The sequence below is a fragment of the Asterias rubens genome, chromosome 5 (genome assembly GCF_902459465.1).
Source record: "Asterias rubens chromosome 5, eAstRub1.3, whole genome shotgun sequence".
NCBI lineage: Eukaryota > Metazoa > Echinodermata > Asteroidea > Forcipulatida > Asteriidae > Asterias > Asterias rubens.
In genome coordinates this window covers 12306876-12326048 of record NC_047066.1, presented here as the reverse complement: position 1 = coordinate 12326048, position 19173 = coordinate 12306876, and the positions used below count along the sequence as shown (strand labels likewise).

Below are 19173 nucleotides of genomic sequence, written 5' to 3'. Positions count from 1 at the left end.
TGATTTATATTGATAGCTTGACTTACACTTGCTTGGCATGTAGTTGGCATAGGTCTCAGCATGACCCATGTTCTCAATCGATCGATTGATTGATTGAATGATTGACTGATTGATAGATATTGATAGCTTGACTTACACTTGCTTGGCATGTAGTTGGCATAGGTCTCAGCATGACCCATGTTCTCAATCGATCGATTGATTGATTGAATGATTGATTGATTGATAGATATTGATAGCTTGACTTACACTTGCTTGGCATGTAGTTGGCATAGGTCTCAGCATGACCCATGTTCTCTTCCTCTTCATCATCTATGTCTTCTTCTGCCGGTCTCTACATTGAAAAACAAATTCAACTTTTGATACAAGTGTAACATTTGACAAGGGAAAGTGTGAAATTCTTCCAGAGTAGTGCAAATGATAATGATAATGATTCTCGATGGCTAGTCACTAAAAAGGTAGGGCAAACCTTAGAACCATGCCTAAAACCCGGTTCATTAAAGCAATTCGGAACTGAATTCCCTCAACGCAAAACATGGAAATTCGCATGATAACTCCCCTGGCTTTTGCAATTAGTATAGCGTCCGGGATTGAATTTGTGGAAAAATCCTTAAGACTGCAGGGTTTGTGGCTTAACATTTATTTTACACTACAAGCTTCAAAATGAGCTATTTCAATACTTAACAGTACTAAAAGACATATCAGATTCATTGTCAACATTTTTCACAAAGATACTAAGCAATGAGGTGATACTGTCATTAGAAGTCAATTGAAAAACACAAGAGTCCAGAGTTACTTTCAAGCCCTGAGCAGGATGTATTAACCGGGCTTAAGCTGGAGCAAGTTGGAGCCAAAGCCCCAGCCTCTAACAGCCCGGACATCCTTACCTTGCTTTTGGGCGTGATATTACCCAGCTTCAGATCCTCATTAGACCACAGCCTTGAAACGTCTTTGTGTGTCAGCTCCTTCTGGATTGACGCGACTCCGTTCCCAACGGGTTTCGGTGGCGCTGCTTTAAAATTGTTCAACACCGTGCTGCTCGTGCTTGGGATACTGTTAAGCAGAGCGCTCAGCTCTGCGGGCGCAGTCTTGTTCCTGACCATAGGACTGGGCCTATTTAGAGTTGGTGTTACGCTCATCACGCTTGGGTTCTTGACAGTGGGTGCGGGTTTTGGTGATGCGATTGTCTGAAAGAAGCTCGGTTTGGTGTTACCGGTCTGCGTCGGGGCCGACGGGGTCGTGGATAACGGCGTCCAGCTGCGGTTCCTGTTCATGACGTACATGATGCCAGCGTTGGTACCCATCGACGTCTGGTGCTGGGTGAATGTATGGGCTGGTTGGGCAAGCTGCAATCATTGAGAATTTACTTACTTTATTTACTGGGCTCATTAATTAAGTTTCAAAATCCTGTGTAAAATGTTCAGTCCCCATTGACTGCACATCAATTACAAAACAATTTTAATTTTACACTAAAAGAGTACCAAAATGAAATAACATTTTAAAGCAATGCAACCTGAGGTTAGATAATTTTATTTTCCCTCTTTCCATAAGGACAGTACAGTATCTTCAGAACTTTCTTTTGCTGATAAACAATCTGCGCTTGTTGGCATGGACATTCCATCTTGTTCACAGAAATTCAAACTTTCCATTAAATAATCCTCCCATGATTGGATGCTTTGTTTCCAACAAACTCAGAACTATTTTGGATAGTTGTGTGACATTGTTTGTACATAAACTGTTGATATCTTCTTTTTTTGCATTTGTGGCTTTTCATAATTTGCCAACCTTGGTTGGTAAATTCTCGGGCTGTGACGCTGCAATGGTATACAAATAATGAATGTTTATGAGTGCAATGGTGCGAATATGCTCATGAGTTGAAAGATGGAATGTTCTATTCAACGAGGCAGAGCTGAGTTGAATGAAACATTCCAGCTTTCAACGAATGAAAATATTTGCACTATTGCACGAATGAAAAACATTCATTATTTGTTTTATCGTAGCGGCATACATTATCGACCCTCATATGTTTCGAACCCCCAACTTTAGTTCCTGTTTACCGCAAGATTGTGCAAGCTGCACAGGTGACAGGAGCTATGCAGTTTACTCACGGTCTGTATTTTCATCAGGCTTAATCATGCTGAGAATAAAGTTTCCTGTCGTTGGTTATGCTCAAACATTTATAAAATGATTGATTTTGGGTACAAATCACTAGTTCATTATTATGCCAACAGTCATATGAGTCAAAGAAACATCATGCAACCTCGAAAGTTCAAAACAAAATTACTATCTGCAAGATTGAGTTTCATTCTGTTTTAGTCATTAGATGGATCACGTGAGGTGGTTACAATTTGGGATTCTATGGTTTGCCAATATGAGGAAAAAATTAAAATATTTTAAGTGAAAATGACAAAACAATTTTTTTTTATTACCCCTCTGCATACTGTAATAAATTCCGATAAGCGTAAAAAATATTACGTCTATATTAAAGAGAATATATCATAGATTGGTTTCTTATCTCCTGAAACAAAACATTACTGGTCTAAAATGGGGGAAAATGGATTGTTATGAAGTGTGTGTGTTTTAAGGGGGGGGGGGTGGGGTGTTTTACTACCATGCCTTATGATATCTCTCGATTCTAATATAGTAGCAATAATGCCGTGGGACAAAAATGTAATTAAATTTGTTAAGTAGTAATTGAATAATATTTTTGATTTATTTTGCACGCCATACTAGCTTCGGAATATTCAATACAATACCAACCAGTGAAAGGTGTGAAAACATATGACGTTGCTCCAATGTCGTGCATGCATAAGCTCTGTTAATGGCGGACTGTCTCTCGCAACGTAAAACCAAAACTTTAAAAATTTCAACACACCATGAAGTGTAAGTTTTATTGTTAACAAATTGGAGAAATGATTTGAAAAAAAAACATTCAGTTTTTGATTGTGAACAATTTTCCTGTTATCCTACTGAAAACACATGACACCAGGATATCATCCAAGTACATGTAGATCTTTGTCATTTTAAGTTGGAGGATACAACTTTCGAAACAAACAAAGCGTAGGCCTACAATTTTTAATTGTGAAATTACACCCGGTTCTTTTGGGTCGCCTGTTGGATTCAAAAGTGACAATGTGCATTCTGTACAGCTATTTTAAGACACGCAGACGCAAAATGTATGTGCCTTGCAGTAAACACTGATGCGTTACCAAAGACACGCACACACAGTGATGTTTTTACTCAGCGAGCAGTAGTACTTTTCCGATGGAACGAAAAATGTACGGTGAGTGACTTAGCGTGCAATAGTACTTTTATTTGCTATCACGTGACGGACAATCCTCCAATCAAATGCCAAGGATGTGCTTGGGTGTTATGTAAAAAGGCATATTGCCTCACAACACTAAATTTTTGTGTTTCCGAAAAAGAAAAGATAAAAAAGATTCTTTCTGAAAAGAAAAGAAAAACTGTTGCACATCAGTTTTTACTAGATAACTACTGTACATGTATGTACACCAAGCTTATGTCAATGCCAAGCCCAATCAACCAAAGAAAAATTTACAATTTCCATTTGTAAGGATTGTGACTGTGGAGGAATGTATGTGGAATGTACCTGTTGCGTGGATGTATTAGCCATAGTTGTTGGTTGTTGAAGCATTGCAAGTAATGGATCAGTCCCTGGGTTTGCAGCAATACCGGATGAGAACTGGTTCTAAAAAGAGAAAAACCAAGACAGACACAACATTTTTATTGTTTTTGTTACTAATTCTTTAACCACTTAACATTGGATAGCGTTTTTAACTTTAAACTTTTACAGTTGACAGAGACTACATCATGTCATTTTTTAACCCCAGACAACTTAGGTTGATGATAACACACACCATGACTTTTCATCGTCATGATTGTGTATTGTTCAAAGACAGGCTACAAGTGCGCTTTGTTTCACACAAACAGAGAGCAACAAAAGTATCTGGAAAACATGCCATGTAAAATCCCTTTCCGAGGATTATTGTTTAACAAGCGATTCCAGATCTTTGTGACAAAGAGGTCCCAGCCCTTGAATTTTGTTCTAGAAGGGACACAGCAATTTTTCTCTAGTAAGCGGCATTTCTGTTAGGAAAATTTAAACTTGTATCAGAACTTTGCAAAGGGCACCACAGCAAAAGCACAGGACACCCTGGCAATTGCTGTGGTTATTTCGAGGCATGATCTGTGATCTTGCCACAAATTTTAAATCTATAAAAAACAATTGTTTTTCTTGTCTAATGTTTCCTTGTTGTTTTGTTTGTCTCTAGTTGTTTAATATTTCCCCTACAGTTATTTTGTTTGTCTCTCGTTACACCGATACCATAAACATCATAGAAACACAGATTGAAAGTCCATTATGTTTACCAGTAAAAGGCTGGAGCAAATGACCTGCAAAATGGCACACCCTGGTACTGGCATGCATAAGGGACCATTTCCGAGACACGGTAAACACAGAAGTAAATTTGGCCGACATTACAAAATCGCGAGAACATTTCCCTTTTTCAATATAACACTTGAGGAATCCGACTCTCAATAAGGCACTAACTACCAAGGTTAACACTATGTCACGTACATGTACATGTATGTTCAGAAAGGTGCTCTAGAGTCGAGACAAACTAAATTATTGAACAAAAGTAGATCTACATATGAAAAGTTTGAATCGGAACTCTGAAACAGTTTAAGAGCGACTGGACGAACTGGAAGTCGAAAATTGGCTGTTGCAATCTGTGGCCTTATGTGTAATTCCAGGGCTGGTACTGGTCTTTTCCATTGAGTCAACAAAAATAAAATTCCACAGTGTGGATAGTGAAGGGGAAAAATCAGAAAGAAATTTGTTGATAAACAAACCCGATATAGATCCATCTGTATAAAAGTGATCACGCTTCAATGAGGCAACAGTGTGATACATGTATCTAGTTTGATTAGATACGAACAGTCTTCAAATGAGCCGGCTACAGAGTGAGTCTAACAAATAAATGCAACAAGCTCACCTCATCTATCTATTAGTTACTACATGTTTATATGCTGTTTTTTTTCCCACCGATATTTCAAAATGTATTATGTCAATGACAAACAAGGAAGTGCAATTGATCAAAATTGTGTACCACACATGTGTGTGGAGGAAATATTAGTGAGTCAGACCTGAGTCCCTGACAAAGGGCGGTGATTAGGGGAACTCCCTCTATGGGTAAAAAGACCATACAGTCACGACAGTAGTCATGGTTGTGTTTACGTGGGTTATTTTTTTTTTTTTACGACAAGTACAAAAAAGGATTAAATGGGATAATGACATCCAGTGTTGTAGCCACGGTGGGCGGCGTTGGGCGGGCCTGCCCAGCACTGACAATTTCTGCCCGACACTTCAGCTGAAAAACAGACTGCCGCCCACCACAAAATTTTCCCAAAAATTAATAAAAAATGAAAAGTTCTGCCGATATTCATCACATTGCAAGACTAAAATGTCATGTTTTTCGTGTTTTGTAATTTTAAATGCAGTTTGTAATTTTGTTGAGCCGTAACGTGCCTCTTTTGCATCAGTTTTCTTTGTGAAATGTGCCCTGACGTTTTTATTGAACATACAGTGTAGAAGGCGTACCGTCTACAGTCTGACATACAGACGCAGTGTGCTGGTACCATGTACATGTACATGATGTATGTATGTACATGTGGTGTGCATCAGCGCTCGCTGTGGTAGACCGTAGAGTGCACTACAAGTCTAGTCGTGGGTTTTTCGCAGGGATTTCACGCATTACCTGACACACAAACAGTATCGCCACACAACAGTGTGAGGGGCGTGTAAAGTCTAGTGTACCAGATCGCGTATCCGGATGTAGGCATGTAAACATGTCGCTTTGTCCACTGTTGTCATGCCTGTGTTGACAGCGCACTGGGTTTTAAATTGATTTGAGTAAATTTTAACAACATAATAACGTCCATCGATGTCGGTTTTTTCCCATAACCGATATATCAAAAATTTAATATCGAGTATATTCGATATATCGAGTATTTCCCGCGCGCAAGATGAAGCCTAAAAACAGCACTTGGTATATATACTGATGGAGGTAGAAATATATATACCGTTCTATGTGGAGAGTGAAGTGTGTTAGGAGCGTGGCGCTTCTTTATACATGTAGAAGCAATATTGTTAGATACATAATAAATGTCCGCTGGTATGTTACACTACCTTTATGGTTGAAAATGGTTGAGATAATCATCGAAAAAAAAATCACTGGAAAATCCCGCAAAACAGAGACCATGCACAGACCTACCACTCCGCAATCACAATATACAACGCACGCAGCATGCAGTCACATAGTCTCCAATAAAGGCTCGTAGTCTTTTTACTTTGCATTCTATAATAAAGGCAAGAAACATTGAATGCTAGAACGCCCTCTATTGTCGAAATAACGCAGTGCATCACACGATACCGCCTTGACCAAAGACTGCACATGTCTGTGCATGCTTGGGCAAACGGGCTTTCCCCCCGAATTGTAATAACCACAAACGCTGGTGTGCACGCTTAAACCGTACAACAGCATAGTCTTTGCTGGTACGCACGCAATAGCCGCCGACAGCGTGGTCTGGGAAGCATATAGTTCCTCGGAAATGTTAGCTTGTTTACGAAAACAACACAACGTGTAGGCTTTATTTGACCAAAATGACGCCATTACGATACCTTGGATTGATAGAAAGATTATTTTACTGTATAACGTAAGATTGTTTTCTTCCTTGTTTTGTTTTGTCTTGTTGATTCGGGGAAGTTTTTGCGGGGTATTTTTGCCAAGTCAATAACGCTGTGATGAAGACGCATTGATTTTGATCACATGCGCAATGGGAAGTTGCATCTTAAACAGCCGGATAGGCTGGGGCAGCAGCGACGGTTTCTTTTGAGGTTTTACTGTGCGCTTGCGCGGGGTCGCGAACTTCTGCGGCGGGCCGGCGGCTGATGGCGAAAACACAAAGAACAAGCAGACATACTTGGTTGTAAAACGTATTTTATTTAACTCAAAATGATGAAACTACATAACAACGACGTTTTTTGTAATAGTTGTATTATATTTTAAAAATTGTGATTCTTGAATCTTACATGATGTGCATTTTGCAGATTGTGCAAAATAAGTGATTGGAATGTTAATATTTAGCCCTGAAAACAATCCTTATAACAGAGTATGTGCGCACTGCTCGCAATCTCTGACCAAGTTTAAATTCAGCTGCGCCCACCACTAAAAATGTCCTAGCTACAACACTGATGACATCCTTTTTTTGACAAAGTTACTCTGTATTGAAGTGCAGTGAAATAAGGGGGACAAATTGTTTAGATTGTCTCAGCTAAGAACACCGTCAGGATTAAAATCGCCAAAAAAAGGCTATTTTAAGGACTTCACTTCCGTGTTTTTTGTTTTCAGAAAAGAATACCAATGGAAACTACTTACAGTGACTTCAGACCCTCCAGGGTCTGGTGGCCCCAAAAGGCCGAGATCAAAATCATTTTGATCGTTGAGATCAATGGTAGGGAAATCATCAAATGCGAGTCCGCTCTCAGACAAAGCTGCCAGCAGTAGGTCCTGTCCATCTGCTCCAATTTGCCCGTTCATCTGTGTTTTTGAAATAAAAAGTTTATTTATTTTGTAAATTAATACATGGAAAAGTTTTCGTATGGCGCCATGACTTTTCATTTGACATGAAATAATTCAGTATCTAATTTGCCTCAATGAAATATCCCTTTTTGTAAAAATGAGTTAAAAAGTGGTGGCGTGGTATGGAATGTTATCCTAATTTTTTTTTTATATATAAATTTCTTAGGAGAAAATCAGAGTTTCCTTTGGTTGTCTGTAACCCTCAAAATCAGGGTACTCTTTCATGGCTCTGCTACTGCCGAATTATGCGCTCGTGATTAACACCCTTTGCTAGCTGGAAATGTCTCTTAGACTAGTGTGGAGTATGCTTCCACACAAGCACAAATGCCAAGACATACACATCTTACACTCTAACAGTCACAAGCAGTAAGAAGCACTAGCAGTCGCCCGTCTATGATGTAAATCGTCCATCTATTTACATTTATAACACCCTTTACAAGTATTCTGCCTGCTCATTGGTTTAGAGCGCGTCACATGACATGTCTTAAGTTTTGCTAGACGACGGCCGTGTGATAGTGCGTCGGTTTGCCGTGTGCTAGTCCGAAGAATAGCACACGGCGTGCAGTACCCAGACGTCCGTTGCGTGTACGAGGATGATAAATTAATAGTCTGTAACCATTTCGGATTGCACGACACTACATGCAGCACAGTAAAAGTTTTTGCAATCTGTATTCGCGTCGTCCATGGATTGTAGCATTCAGGTCTGTAACTTAATAATAATAGTACAATATTTAGAAATGGTCGGGGTGTTATAAAACAAATATTGACTGCTTTTACTCGTGCAATGGTTAAAACTATGACTCCCTTGGTGATCCCCGAGGCGTTCTTTTTTCCCTAAGCTTCGCCTCGGGAAAATACGCTCCGGGGATCACCTCGGGAGTCATAGTTTTAACCATGGCACTCGAAGCAGTCAATATTTGTATACTATCTACATCAACCAGAGGTCACAAATCCCGCTTTGTCATTTCTCACACCAAATCAACTGTGTTTATTAACTCCTTCTTTCCATGTACATGTACCATCCGGGAATAGCCTAGCAGTAAACCCAGCGGAGTACAAATCGCTTGACGCCTTTAAGCTTGCACTTAAGGCTCATCCATCTAAGTAGCTCTCCAAATCCAACAGTTTTTACTTGCACTTGTTTACAAAAACTATTTTCGCAATCGACAGCATGTCCTACTTATTTTTCTTGGAAGCATGCGCAAACACGCAGTGCATTTATCGTCGCTTATGTGAGGCTGCACTTCACAGGAAGGAAGATGGAAGGAAGTTCATAGACGATTTCCTAACACAAAATCATGAAAAATAAGCTATTTTATGGTTTATGATGGTTGATGACAGTTGTTGGTGGTAGTCTTGACAACAGCAACACTGTTCGCTACACTCCATTTGAAGTTCTTCAGCAAGAGTTTTGACCCACTTGATGAAATGTGGGTTTGTAAAATTGAAAATTAGGGTTTTAGCTACCCGTTGCAATTCCTCTGAACTATTTAAAGGAAAAAATGCCCGTATCGAGCTACCACTTTTTCAAGCGATGATGATATGAAATAAATTATTTAAATACTAACTAAAGCCCTTTTCACAATACTCAACTTTGATCCGTGTAAGTTGTGACCCGTGTAAAAGTTATTTTACTGTGATGTATTATTCTTTCTTTTTTATGTTATTAATAGTTTTGTTGTTGTTTTTTTGGTATTTTTGCGTTGAGTTTTTCATGAAGTCAAAATACTGTGGTGATGATGCAATATTTTTGTTATAAAAGTCTTCACCAGCCACTGTCAAATAAACACTGACCCGGCGAGTGTTCACACTTAAGAATCTAATCCGGAGAATTTGGAGTGAAACATTTTTAACACTGAGATTGGTGGGTTAACCCTACTCCTGGGCAGGGTTAAGTATTACCCGGTTTAAGCCAGTTTTTGGGCCGTTAATCAGGAGAATTTTTTGTCTCAAAAAGTGTAGTGTGAACGCTCCGCTTAATTCGGAGAATCTCGGTGTTAAACTTTTTCTAAACACCGAGATTCTCCGGATTAAAGTGTAGTGTGAAAAGGGCTTAATTTCTCAAAAATAGATATCCTTTTGCTTACGTAAGATATTGAGTAAAAAGCAGTGGCAGGATACGTTTCCTATTTTAAAAAGGGAAATAGTTTTATTAATAAAGTCGAACATAATTAAAAACATCAATTATAATTAACATAAATCTCTGCTTTAAACTTTAAACAAAGTTGAAAAGTGGTGGCGGATGCAGATATTTTTCCAAAGTAATCATCCGTTTCTTGCTAAGATCTATAATTAATTTGGAAAAATTTAAGTTTACTCAAATCAAAAACCATAATGTTGTTTTTAAAATGAGATTTTATAACGTATGGTGCCACCACTTTTTCACTCATTTGTACACACAAAAGGGATATCCCATTGAGGTTAATTAGATACTATTTTTAATTTTAATTTCATATCGAATGAAAAAGTGGGGGCGTGAGCCGTGACTGATGATGATACAGAAACTTTTCCCCAAACCCCCAAAATGTTGTTCATAAAATGATTACCACCACCTGACCACTGCCCACTGGCCGGGCACTTGTCCCATCGGATCATCCCACAATTAAAATCCCAACTAATATTGAGAACTAATAACAGTCTATTCGTGTACAACACTACACCAGTCCACACGAACCCAGTGAGCTGTGTATTGGAATCCGTGTATTGAAGCGCATGTGTGCACGACGAAGGGGGCACAGCTAGCTCCACACCATGACCGTGTGTGAGATCGCGTGCGTGCGTATTCGTCATGCAGCAAACCCGTACACTTTGCCATCATGAGCTGCTACGCAATGAAATGACATGCATGATGCATGACGAGATCGGCCAAACATCAACGATTGCAATAAACGCAAGAGACTGTTTCCCCTGCAGGCTCACCAATAGGGCCATTTTAATAAATATAAGTAAGACAACAAGTACCTTTATAGTATTAAGTGCCCGAATCACTCAGTTTTACCTTTACAATGTTTTCACAGAGTTATTTTTTACGAAAATTGAGAGCTCGCCTCCGTTGGACTTCCTCGTTTCTGCGGACAGATAAAACTACTGCTCTTTCGCGCAATGATTTGTGGGATAGTCCCTTTTCGGCTGGCTCGTTCGGCTGTGTACAAATTACTTTATATTTCTTCTGAAATTTACACTGTTTTAAATTCTAAAAATCCTGAATGACTCTTTTCAAAAATACTTTTATGAATTAATATAATTTTGTTGATTTTAATTATGTATTGAACATTTAAAACAAAGAAAAGTGCAATCAGTTGCAACTAGCGCATGCGCAGTTTAGGTCGACGTGGCATGCAGCGGTTTGTGCGTAAACGTATGGTTTGTGTACGAAACTAGCAACTTTTCTAAGAAAACTCGCTCGCTTGCAGGTTGTTCCGGAAAAAGAGTTGAAAATGGGAGACGGGCAGTATATTCTCCTAGGAGTTTGTATCCTTTCTTGTTTGACGTCGATACATGGGTACTTTGTGGCCATTGATGCCCATGCAGAAGAATGTTTTCACGATAAAGTGACATCCGGAACAAAAATGGCCCTCACTTTTGAGGTCGCTGAGGGCGGTTTTCTCGATATTGATGTGAAGGTAGGCAACACAATCATGACAATCAATAAATCAAGGATTTTTTTATTTTTAAGAATTACGGTCTCATCCTGGTTGTTCTATTCTGGTATACAATTTATGTGGATTTGTATTTGTATTATTAATAATAATAGACCTTATGCATTGACTTCATCCAGCCGCCATCTTTGAGGTCAAACGGTGACGAAACAATCGAAACGCACATAGATTGACCAATGAACAATCTCCTTTTGACCTCAATGCGGGGGCGCCGTACTGAAATGACGTCATGTGCATAAGGTCTATATTTATTAATCGTTCAAAACCAACAGAACAAAGCTTGCTTCGTCTGCTGTCTGACTGTTGTCGCCCTGAGCAGTCCCTGTACCATAAGTGGTTTATCGCGATTCAGAACCGCAATGCGTTGTGGGAAGGGAAGGAATTTGGGGTGGTTTCTATGCAGTTTCTACGACTAGCGCACGCAACCCCTATACCTTTGTGTGGTTCAACAGCGCCCTCTCTTGATATTTTGCTATTCACGATAAACCTTATTCTCCCGACACAACGAACGGTATTGCTGCACAAGGTTTATGGCAATTCAGAACTGCAATGTGTTATATTATGCCTTTTTTATGGGTAGGCAGAGGGGGCATTTAAGCTTGGGCGATACCACGATATTATCGAATATCGCGATACTAATTTGGAAACGATATTGATATCGGATCGATTTTGTATTAATCGAAATATCGGTAAATCACGATATCGACTAAGTATCGCGATGTATTTCCTAGCCGAGACGTCTTGCGACAATAAATCTCATAGTGGAGATAATCTTACATCATCACTAAAGAGCTGCTAGTCACCTGCGGTCTGTGACGGTCTCAGATGCAACCGCAAGATTCCTTTGTAGATTGGACCGACCGGGTTTCTTCGGGGAAAAAAAACCAATCAAAGCGGAGATTAGGCGGTCTTACACAGACTACCGAAAACTACATTTAGTATCACTATTGTATTACATTACACTCCCTTTGAGTGTGCGGCTCAGGGCCGCTGTCTGCCCCATCCGAGGTGTAAATCGGCTATTAAACTTGGTAGTTTATTTGGTTAGGCACTATAGAGAAGAGTGATGGTCAACTCAGTTTGGAAATAATTAAAAAAGCAGATCTTTATTCATTCATTCTTCTCAGTAAAACTTGCTGATCCAAAATAACTGACTGCAAATATACTTACCCTAACAAATTATTTTTCAGTGGTTTCAAATTTAACTCGGTAAACTCTTACAAAACTGCTTACCTTAATTTGTTGTTGTGTTAAAAAAAAAATTAACGGAGGTGCCTTGTTCCTTTCCTTCCATTTTGTTTATTCTTGATGTTATCTTCTTGTTGTCACTAATGCTGAAATAAACTTGACTTGATATAGCCTATAGTTTCATTCAACTAAAGTTAAAGTGTAATGGTGCTTATTATTTTGTTATTTTGTTTTTAAGAGGCTGAGGCAAAGATCAGTCCTGTTAACGTTGGTTGTTTATTTTTTTCATTAAAAAGGTAATAATTTATGAGTACCAGAAAGTTTACCCGTTCAAAAAGAAAGTTTTATTTGAAAAAAGAAATCAACTGCCAATGGTGCGTCATTGAATTACCAAACATTACTAAATTATGTAAGCCTTTACTTTTATGACGGCAGCGCTAATCAATTGAATACATTTACCGATCTGTTGGTAAATGTATTCAATTGATAAGCGCTGCCACACTGCGCCGTCAAATAAAAGTAAAGACCTACATGTACTGAATATTGGCCTCCCTCCTCACTCTCAGTCTGTGACGCAGCCGCAAGATTCCTTTGTAGATTGGACCGGCCGGGTTGTTTCAGGGGGGAAAAAACATCAAAGCGGGGATTAGGCGGTCTCACACAGACTACCGAAAACTACAGTGCGTCTGCAGAACGTCAGGGTCACTGCATGCTCACTGCACCACCACGTGTGTGCTGCACCACCACGTGTGTGCAAGTAGCGCTAGCGGGAACTTATTAGTCATGCAAACAATAGAGCAGTCTGTCATGCGCCGACGTTAACATCTTAAACGCATGTACGTAATGGCCCCTAGTTTTACACCCCATTGGTTTGGAGTAAAACCAGAAGAATAGGTCTGTACAACACCTCTCTTATGCTACAACTGTCTCTTCTACAACTTAATTAATCGCGATTATATCGAATATCGCGATATATTGTTGGCGATATATCGTGAATAAAATAAATCGATATCGCCCAAGCTTAGGGGCATTTGGCGACAATCGCGATGTTTTCATGCACGACGTGCACACACGCATCATCGCATGACCTATATCTCCATTTGGGTCAACAGCGCCCTCTCTAGATATTTTTCGATTTTGCTATTTGCGATAAGCCTTATTGTTGCAGATCTGAACCGAAGAGAAGGGTTACAACAAAAATTCAGTGTCGTGTCTCACCCCCATTATTATTATTACATAAGTTTTATTGTATTGTACTTGAAGTTGTAGCCAGCAGAGACAGATTGACGGTATTTACAATGTTCGTAACCCTCCTATTATCATGACCATCCTCCCAACCTGCTTATGGTCTACACTAGACATGCTAGACGGGACAGGTACACAGATGTACATGATGTATGTGTCAGCGGTTTTGGCTATGCCAAATCTGCAGATTGTGAAAAGTTACGCACATAAGTTGCGTACAGATTTTGCATTCTGTAAAACTAAATGCGCGCAACTGTGTAAAAAATAGGATAATAACTTTGGCAAAGATATTCTATTAAAAGAAAACCATTCAAACCATGCAGCAAATGTTGTTGCTTGACACACATGTGATGCAGTTGCTGTGGTAGTCAACTAAACTTGTACGTATTTTCACCTTGTAAATGCTTTGGTTTACAGTTGGACAATTTTAACTGACAACTATCTTACTCGACCAATAATTGATTTATAATTTTGTTTCAATGCTCCACAGATTACAGGGCCTGATAACAAAGTCATCTACGCTGGCGAGAGAGAATCCAACGGCAAGTACACCTTCCCAGCACACATGGACGGACAGTACCGCTACTGCTTCAGCAACAAGATGTCGACCATGACACCGAAGGTTGTCATGTTTTCCATCGATGTTGGGGATTCACCTAAAGACACGTCAATGGATACAGAGGGTAAACAGTAACCCATTGCATTTGTTATACTGGCCTGGAGTTTTACGGAGGTCACAGAGACCATGCCCTGGGACCAATTTCATAGAGCTGCTTAAGCAATTTTTTGCTTTAAGCACGAAAATAGCGTGCTTATTTTACAAATAAAAATGTTACTGGCCAAAATTTCATGCCATATACATTGCTTGTGACTGGTATTTAGCGGTTGTTTACTTAGCATAACAATTGTGTGGAGTCTTGGCCAGTAATCTGATTTTACTAAGCAAGGATTTTTTTGCTTAAGCACAATTTTGCGCTTAAGCAGCTCTGAAATTGAGCCCTGGTCTTGGCCTTGTTGCCCCTTCAAAGGTTTCCCATAGACTTTAAGATTTTCCAGTGGAAGTGTCCTTTTCAAAAGAAGAGATTCAAAGCCTGGTTATGCCATAAAAAAACATCAAACCAGGAGTCAAACCAGGAGGTAATTCTGATAAGAGAGCAGTGATGACAAATTTCAGACTTTCATTTGAATTCAGACCTTTTTGTGTCTGCCTTTTTTTTTAGCACTGACAGTACTGTTTCTGGAGAACTTTGACTTTGTACTGTATGTTTTTTCAAATATTGATTTACTTTACAATATAATTATATGCTCTCTCATAAAATGTTGATGAAAAAAAGATTATCAAGGGCAGAAATTAGGGGCCGAGATCGTCCAAAAATGTGTTGTTGTTCCCCCCCCCACCCACAGTTTCAAAAAAATATTGAATTTTTCTAACATTGACTATTATGAATGTCCCCTAACTATTAAGTATGACTTTATCAATCTTCTCTCACACACAGTTCAAGTTTTAACTTTTAATTACATGTTGTCAGGATTTTCTTTTTCAATTTCGATTCTGGCCTTCTGTTAAAACGTCTGGTCCTGTAAATTTGTTGAGCTACATTTTCCTGTTGATTTTTCTCAAGCCCTGCATAAGCTTGGGCGATATCGATTTATTTTATTCACGATATATCGCTGACAATATATCGCGATATTCGATACAATCGCGATTAATTAAATTTGACATCATCAGTCTTCAAACTCCAAGTGAAAGTTGTAGAAGAGACAGTCATAGCATAAGAGAGGTGTTCTAATGACCTATTCTTCTGGTTTTACTCCAAACCTATGGGGTGCAAGATGTCTCAGCTAGCAAATACATCACGATATTTAATCGATATCGCGATTATCGCGATATTTCGATTAAAACCAAATCCATCCGATATCGAAATCGTTTCCAAAATAATATCGCGATTTTCGATAATATCATGATATCGCCCAAGCTTAGCCCTGCATACCTTCCAAAGTTTGATCCAAGTTTAAGGTCCTTTTGTTGCCTTTTTTTCAGCAATTATACTGCTTGACAAATTTCATTGCTATGCAAAAATTGAGTGGGGCACCAGTCACAGCAATGTAATCTTAATGTTGTTTTGGCTGGTGACCTGTCTCTGTGTAGCAATACTTTACTGTGCTTAGCAAGTTTCTGTGCCAACAGGCTTTATGACATTGGGCCCTTGTAGCAAAAAGCTTGAACTAATTTTCTAGTTTGCAGGTGACAATCATGTCAAGTGAAATATTCTTTGCTGGGTTGTTGGCTATTATAGAAGCACCAGGCTTGAGAAACCATTGGATTGCTTAAAATTAAAAATATTTATTGACAATCTCTCCCTTTTTTTCCTGTTTTCCAGAGCATCATAACAAATTAGAGGATATGATTAACCAACTTGCCACCGGGCTAACGGCCGTCAAGCACGAGCAAGAATACATGGAGGTCAGGGAACGAGTGCATAGATCAAGTGAGTATTTTGTTTGGATAGGATTTCATCTTTCTGTTGTTGCACAGTGTTGCATTCTGAAGAGTGCATGTAGGTCTGTATGCTTCGCTAAAGTGCAAGGGCAACAGGGCATTTTCTCCTTGGTAAAGGGCACCCTATGAGGAAATTGTAAATTTCTACTGTAACATTTCAAGGGTCACCAAGGCAATGACCAGGTGCCCTGTTCATTGCCTTGGTGACCCTTGAAATGTTTGGAGGCAATCACCTAAGTTGTTGCCTCTATGAAGTATCAGGCCTGTAAAGTGAAAATACATAACATGTATTGCGGTAGAGGCAGGCCTGTGATTTCTCTTGACGCTCCCCTGATTTCAGGATTTTTCAAAATCTCCTTGAGCCTTAAAATCCTTTTTTAAAGAAGTAAAGCAGTCACCAAGGGGGCGGAGAAAGAAATAGTCCACATTGTGTCCTCACCTGTAGTTCTGTATTTCTAGTGTTACAGAGTCTGTAAACCTTCTGAATTGTAACATCTGGGCTTCGGGGTCTAAGGGGGGAACCCAGGCCGCTCACCCAGGCATACAAGTAATTTTTCAGGAATTTCCACATTCGTAAAGGGTTGATTCAAGACGAGTCTCCTCTAATTTGTCACACAGATTTGAGACCTTACAGGGTTTGACCAAGGGGAGAACAAAGCTGTTACCAGTTTTCTATCTTTCATTTTTCTTTGCATTGTTCTTGTTTAAAAATAAAAACTCTAACACTCCAACCACTGATCCTGGCTTCATCATGACTTGCTAATTTTTGTATCTTTACATTCGTTCTCTCTCCAGTTAATGACAACACAAACTCCAGGGTAGTCTTATGGTCATTCTTTGAAAGTTTAGTGCTGGTTGCGATGACACTTGGACAAGTCTACTACCTTAAACGCTTCTTCGAAGTCAGAAGAGTCGTCTAGTTGCTGTTGATTTTAGTCCTCTTGCCACAGAACAGTTATAAGTACATAGTGAAGCAGTAATGTTGCACAACAAGAGCCAACCTTCCAGTGTGGGTTCCAGACCAACAATGTAAAAACATAGACACGATGCGGCACCCGTCTCTGCAAAACGCACGTCTGCCATTTTGGGAGTCAAATCTTTTGTGTATAGACGATGTGACCCGTGACATCACGTTTACAAAAGAGCCACAGAGCCTGGATTTCCTGCAGGCAGGATTTGTACACAGCCTAATGGAAGAAAACATAAAATCTTATATTTTATGGAGATTGCACTGTCTAATTCTTATCAACTTTTGATATGATGAAAGGGGGTACATCTCAAAACTTGTCGAGCTTTTACTTTCATAATTCTTTGATTTGTGTGGAAATTATGACACAAAATGTAAACTTTCCCATAGGACCTGTCTAGTATTGTGCCTGCCAGAATACTGACAGAATGTACATGGTCACACTTAGTGTAAACAAGTTCACATGGTCTATTTTTTGACTCCCAATATGGTGGACAGTATTCGCGCATGTCAACTGCAGCCATCTGTTTGTATTCCATTCACATGAATGCAAATCAACCGAGACTGAAAGTTCTGGTCCCTCTTTAATTCATTGAAAGTTAGCAGGCCTGGAATTTCATCTTTGAGACGGTTATTTCATTTTGCAAAAAGGCACTTCCATTGGAAAATCTGAAAGTTTGTGGACATTTTAATAGCAAGGTCAAGACCAATGCAACGAAGGTCGTGGCCTCCATGTTGATCCAGGCCTGAATTTTGGGAACATGAGAATTAAAGATGGAGGCAGTATGATAACAAGTTTTTGAAGTGTATTAAACAAGTGTTTTTTATCAAACTTGGGCAGTTACTGCAGTTGCTCGATTTTAGTGGATTCTGTACTCAAATATTTCAACAATACTGGCCTGGCGTTGCACATACTGGTAGGCTTAAGAGGTCAATACCCTTAGGTCGTCAGTGTTCCCCCATGTGGTCTGGTGGCCAAATGCTAGTTAAAACATGCATGAGGACCAGTGAAAATTCTCTGCAAGTGATCCAGCTGGCTAGTTCAGTGCTGAAACACTCCATTTATTATATGTCCACACTCGAAACATTAAGTTTCCCTTTACATGCAAATGTATGTAGTAACAGCTGGTGTCACAATTGTTGCATTGTTTAAAACACAGAATAAACCCATTATATAAAACAAATTGTAATTTCATTGAAATAGTGTCGGAAGGTGACAGATTGCCTCCAAAGACTGAAAGAAGAGGAACCTATTACCATGGTATAACAAAACAAATTGTTGCATGTTCTGAGATACATGGGTTGTGTACACCCTTTGGGGCATATTGCACTCTTGGCCTTCGCCTTTGGTGCCCAATAACCCCCATCACAACGACGCCCAACAACTGTTCAAGCACATTGTAATTAACCCAATAAGGTGCTACAAAAATCAGTCTCATAATTTAAAAATTTAAAAACCTGTCTAAAATTATGTCTGTTTGTTCAAGAGCCTTGATGTGAATGTAGATAGGTGCACTATATAAGACTATATAGTTACTATAATGGCATCCACACAGTACAGTTAGTTTTGTGCACAAGTGTCTCTGTACATTTCTTCACACCCCGTGCAAGTGAATGTTTTAAATGGTTGAGTAATGCACAAATTTAAGTCAATTCCAAGAGTAGGAACGCTACAGGATGAAATCCCAGGCTCAAAGAGATTGACACTTACAACTTTTCTGTGGCAAAGTAGAAATGCATTTTTATGAAAATTTTTGTTGTGGTTGAGTAGAAGGGTGGATAGTTTATTCAAAGCAGAATAAACCGGTGTTCAATATTTCTGTTTATCTAGCAATGTCATCACAGATTTTCACATTTTCTTTACACTGTTATATGTTTTCTCTTCTTTCTTATTAGATACTTCCCTAAATAAAATTTTATCTTTCTTGAGATTTGTTTAAATTCCTTTCATGCCTT

General features: G+C 39.2%; 2 protein-coding genes across 4 annotated transcripts in view; one reads left to right on the top strand and one right to left on the bottom strand.

Moving 5' to 3' along the window:
* LOC117290326 (protein strawberry notch homolog 1-like) overlaps nt 1-10743 on the bottom strand; it is a 36089-nt gene extending 25346 nt beyond the window's left edge. The window contains exons 1-5 of one of the 3 annotated variants that reach the window (XM_033771650.1): nt 10657-10743; nt 7455-7616; nt 3608-3706; nt 885-1343; nt 247-331 (exon numbers count right to left, since the gene is read on the bottom strand). In XM_033771650.1, the coding sequence (XP_033627541.1) occupies nt 247-331; nt 885-1343; nt 3608-3706; nt 7455-7616 (805 nt within the window). In that variant the 5' untranslated portion in view covers nt 10657-10743. Of the gene's footprint in view, nt 1-26; nt 70-246; nt 332-884; nt 1344-3607; nt 3707-7454; nt 7617-10619 lie in introns of those variants that run through there. The other 2 variants (XM_033771651.1, XM_033771652.1) reach the window with 2 other exon arrangements.
* Nucleotides 10744-10989: 246 nt separating this feature from the next.
* LOC117289885 (transmembrane emp24 domain-containing protein 2-like) lies at nt 10990-17401 on the top strand. Its single transcript, XM_033771074.1, has 4 exons — nt 10990-11281; nt 14241-14433; nt 16132-16239; nt 17046-17401. Exons 1-4 carry the CDS (start codon nt 11096-11098, stop codon nt 17168-17170), a joined length of 612 nt encoding a protein of 203 aa, XP_033626965.1. The 5' UTR covers nt 10990-11095; the 3' UTR covers nt 17171-17401.
* Nucleotides 17402-19173: the final 1772 nt, after the last annotated feature.

Excerpts from the sequence above, each read along its gene's own strand:
- LOC117289885 (XM_033771074.1), top strand. The coding sequence starts at position 11,096 with ATGGGAGACGGGCAGTATATTCTCCTAGGAGTTTGTATCCTTTCTTGT. Across the intron at positions 14,434-16,131 it reads CACGTCAATGGATACAGAGG|AGCATCATAACAAATTAGAG; the intron begins GTAAACAGTAAC and ends CCTGTTTTCCAG. Across the intron at positions 16,240-17,045 it reads GGAACGAGTGCATAGATCAA|TTAATGACAACACAAACTCC; the intron begins GTGAGTATTTTG and ends TTCTCTCTCCAG.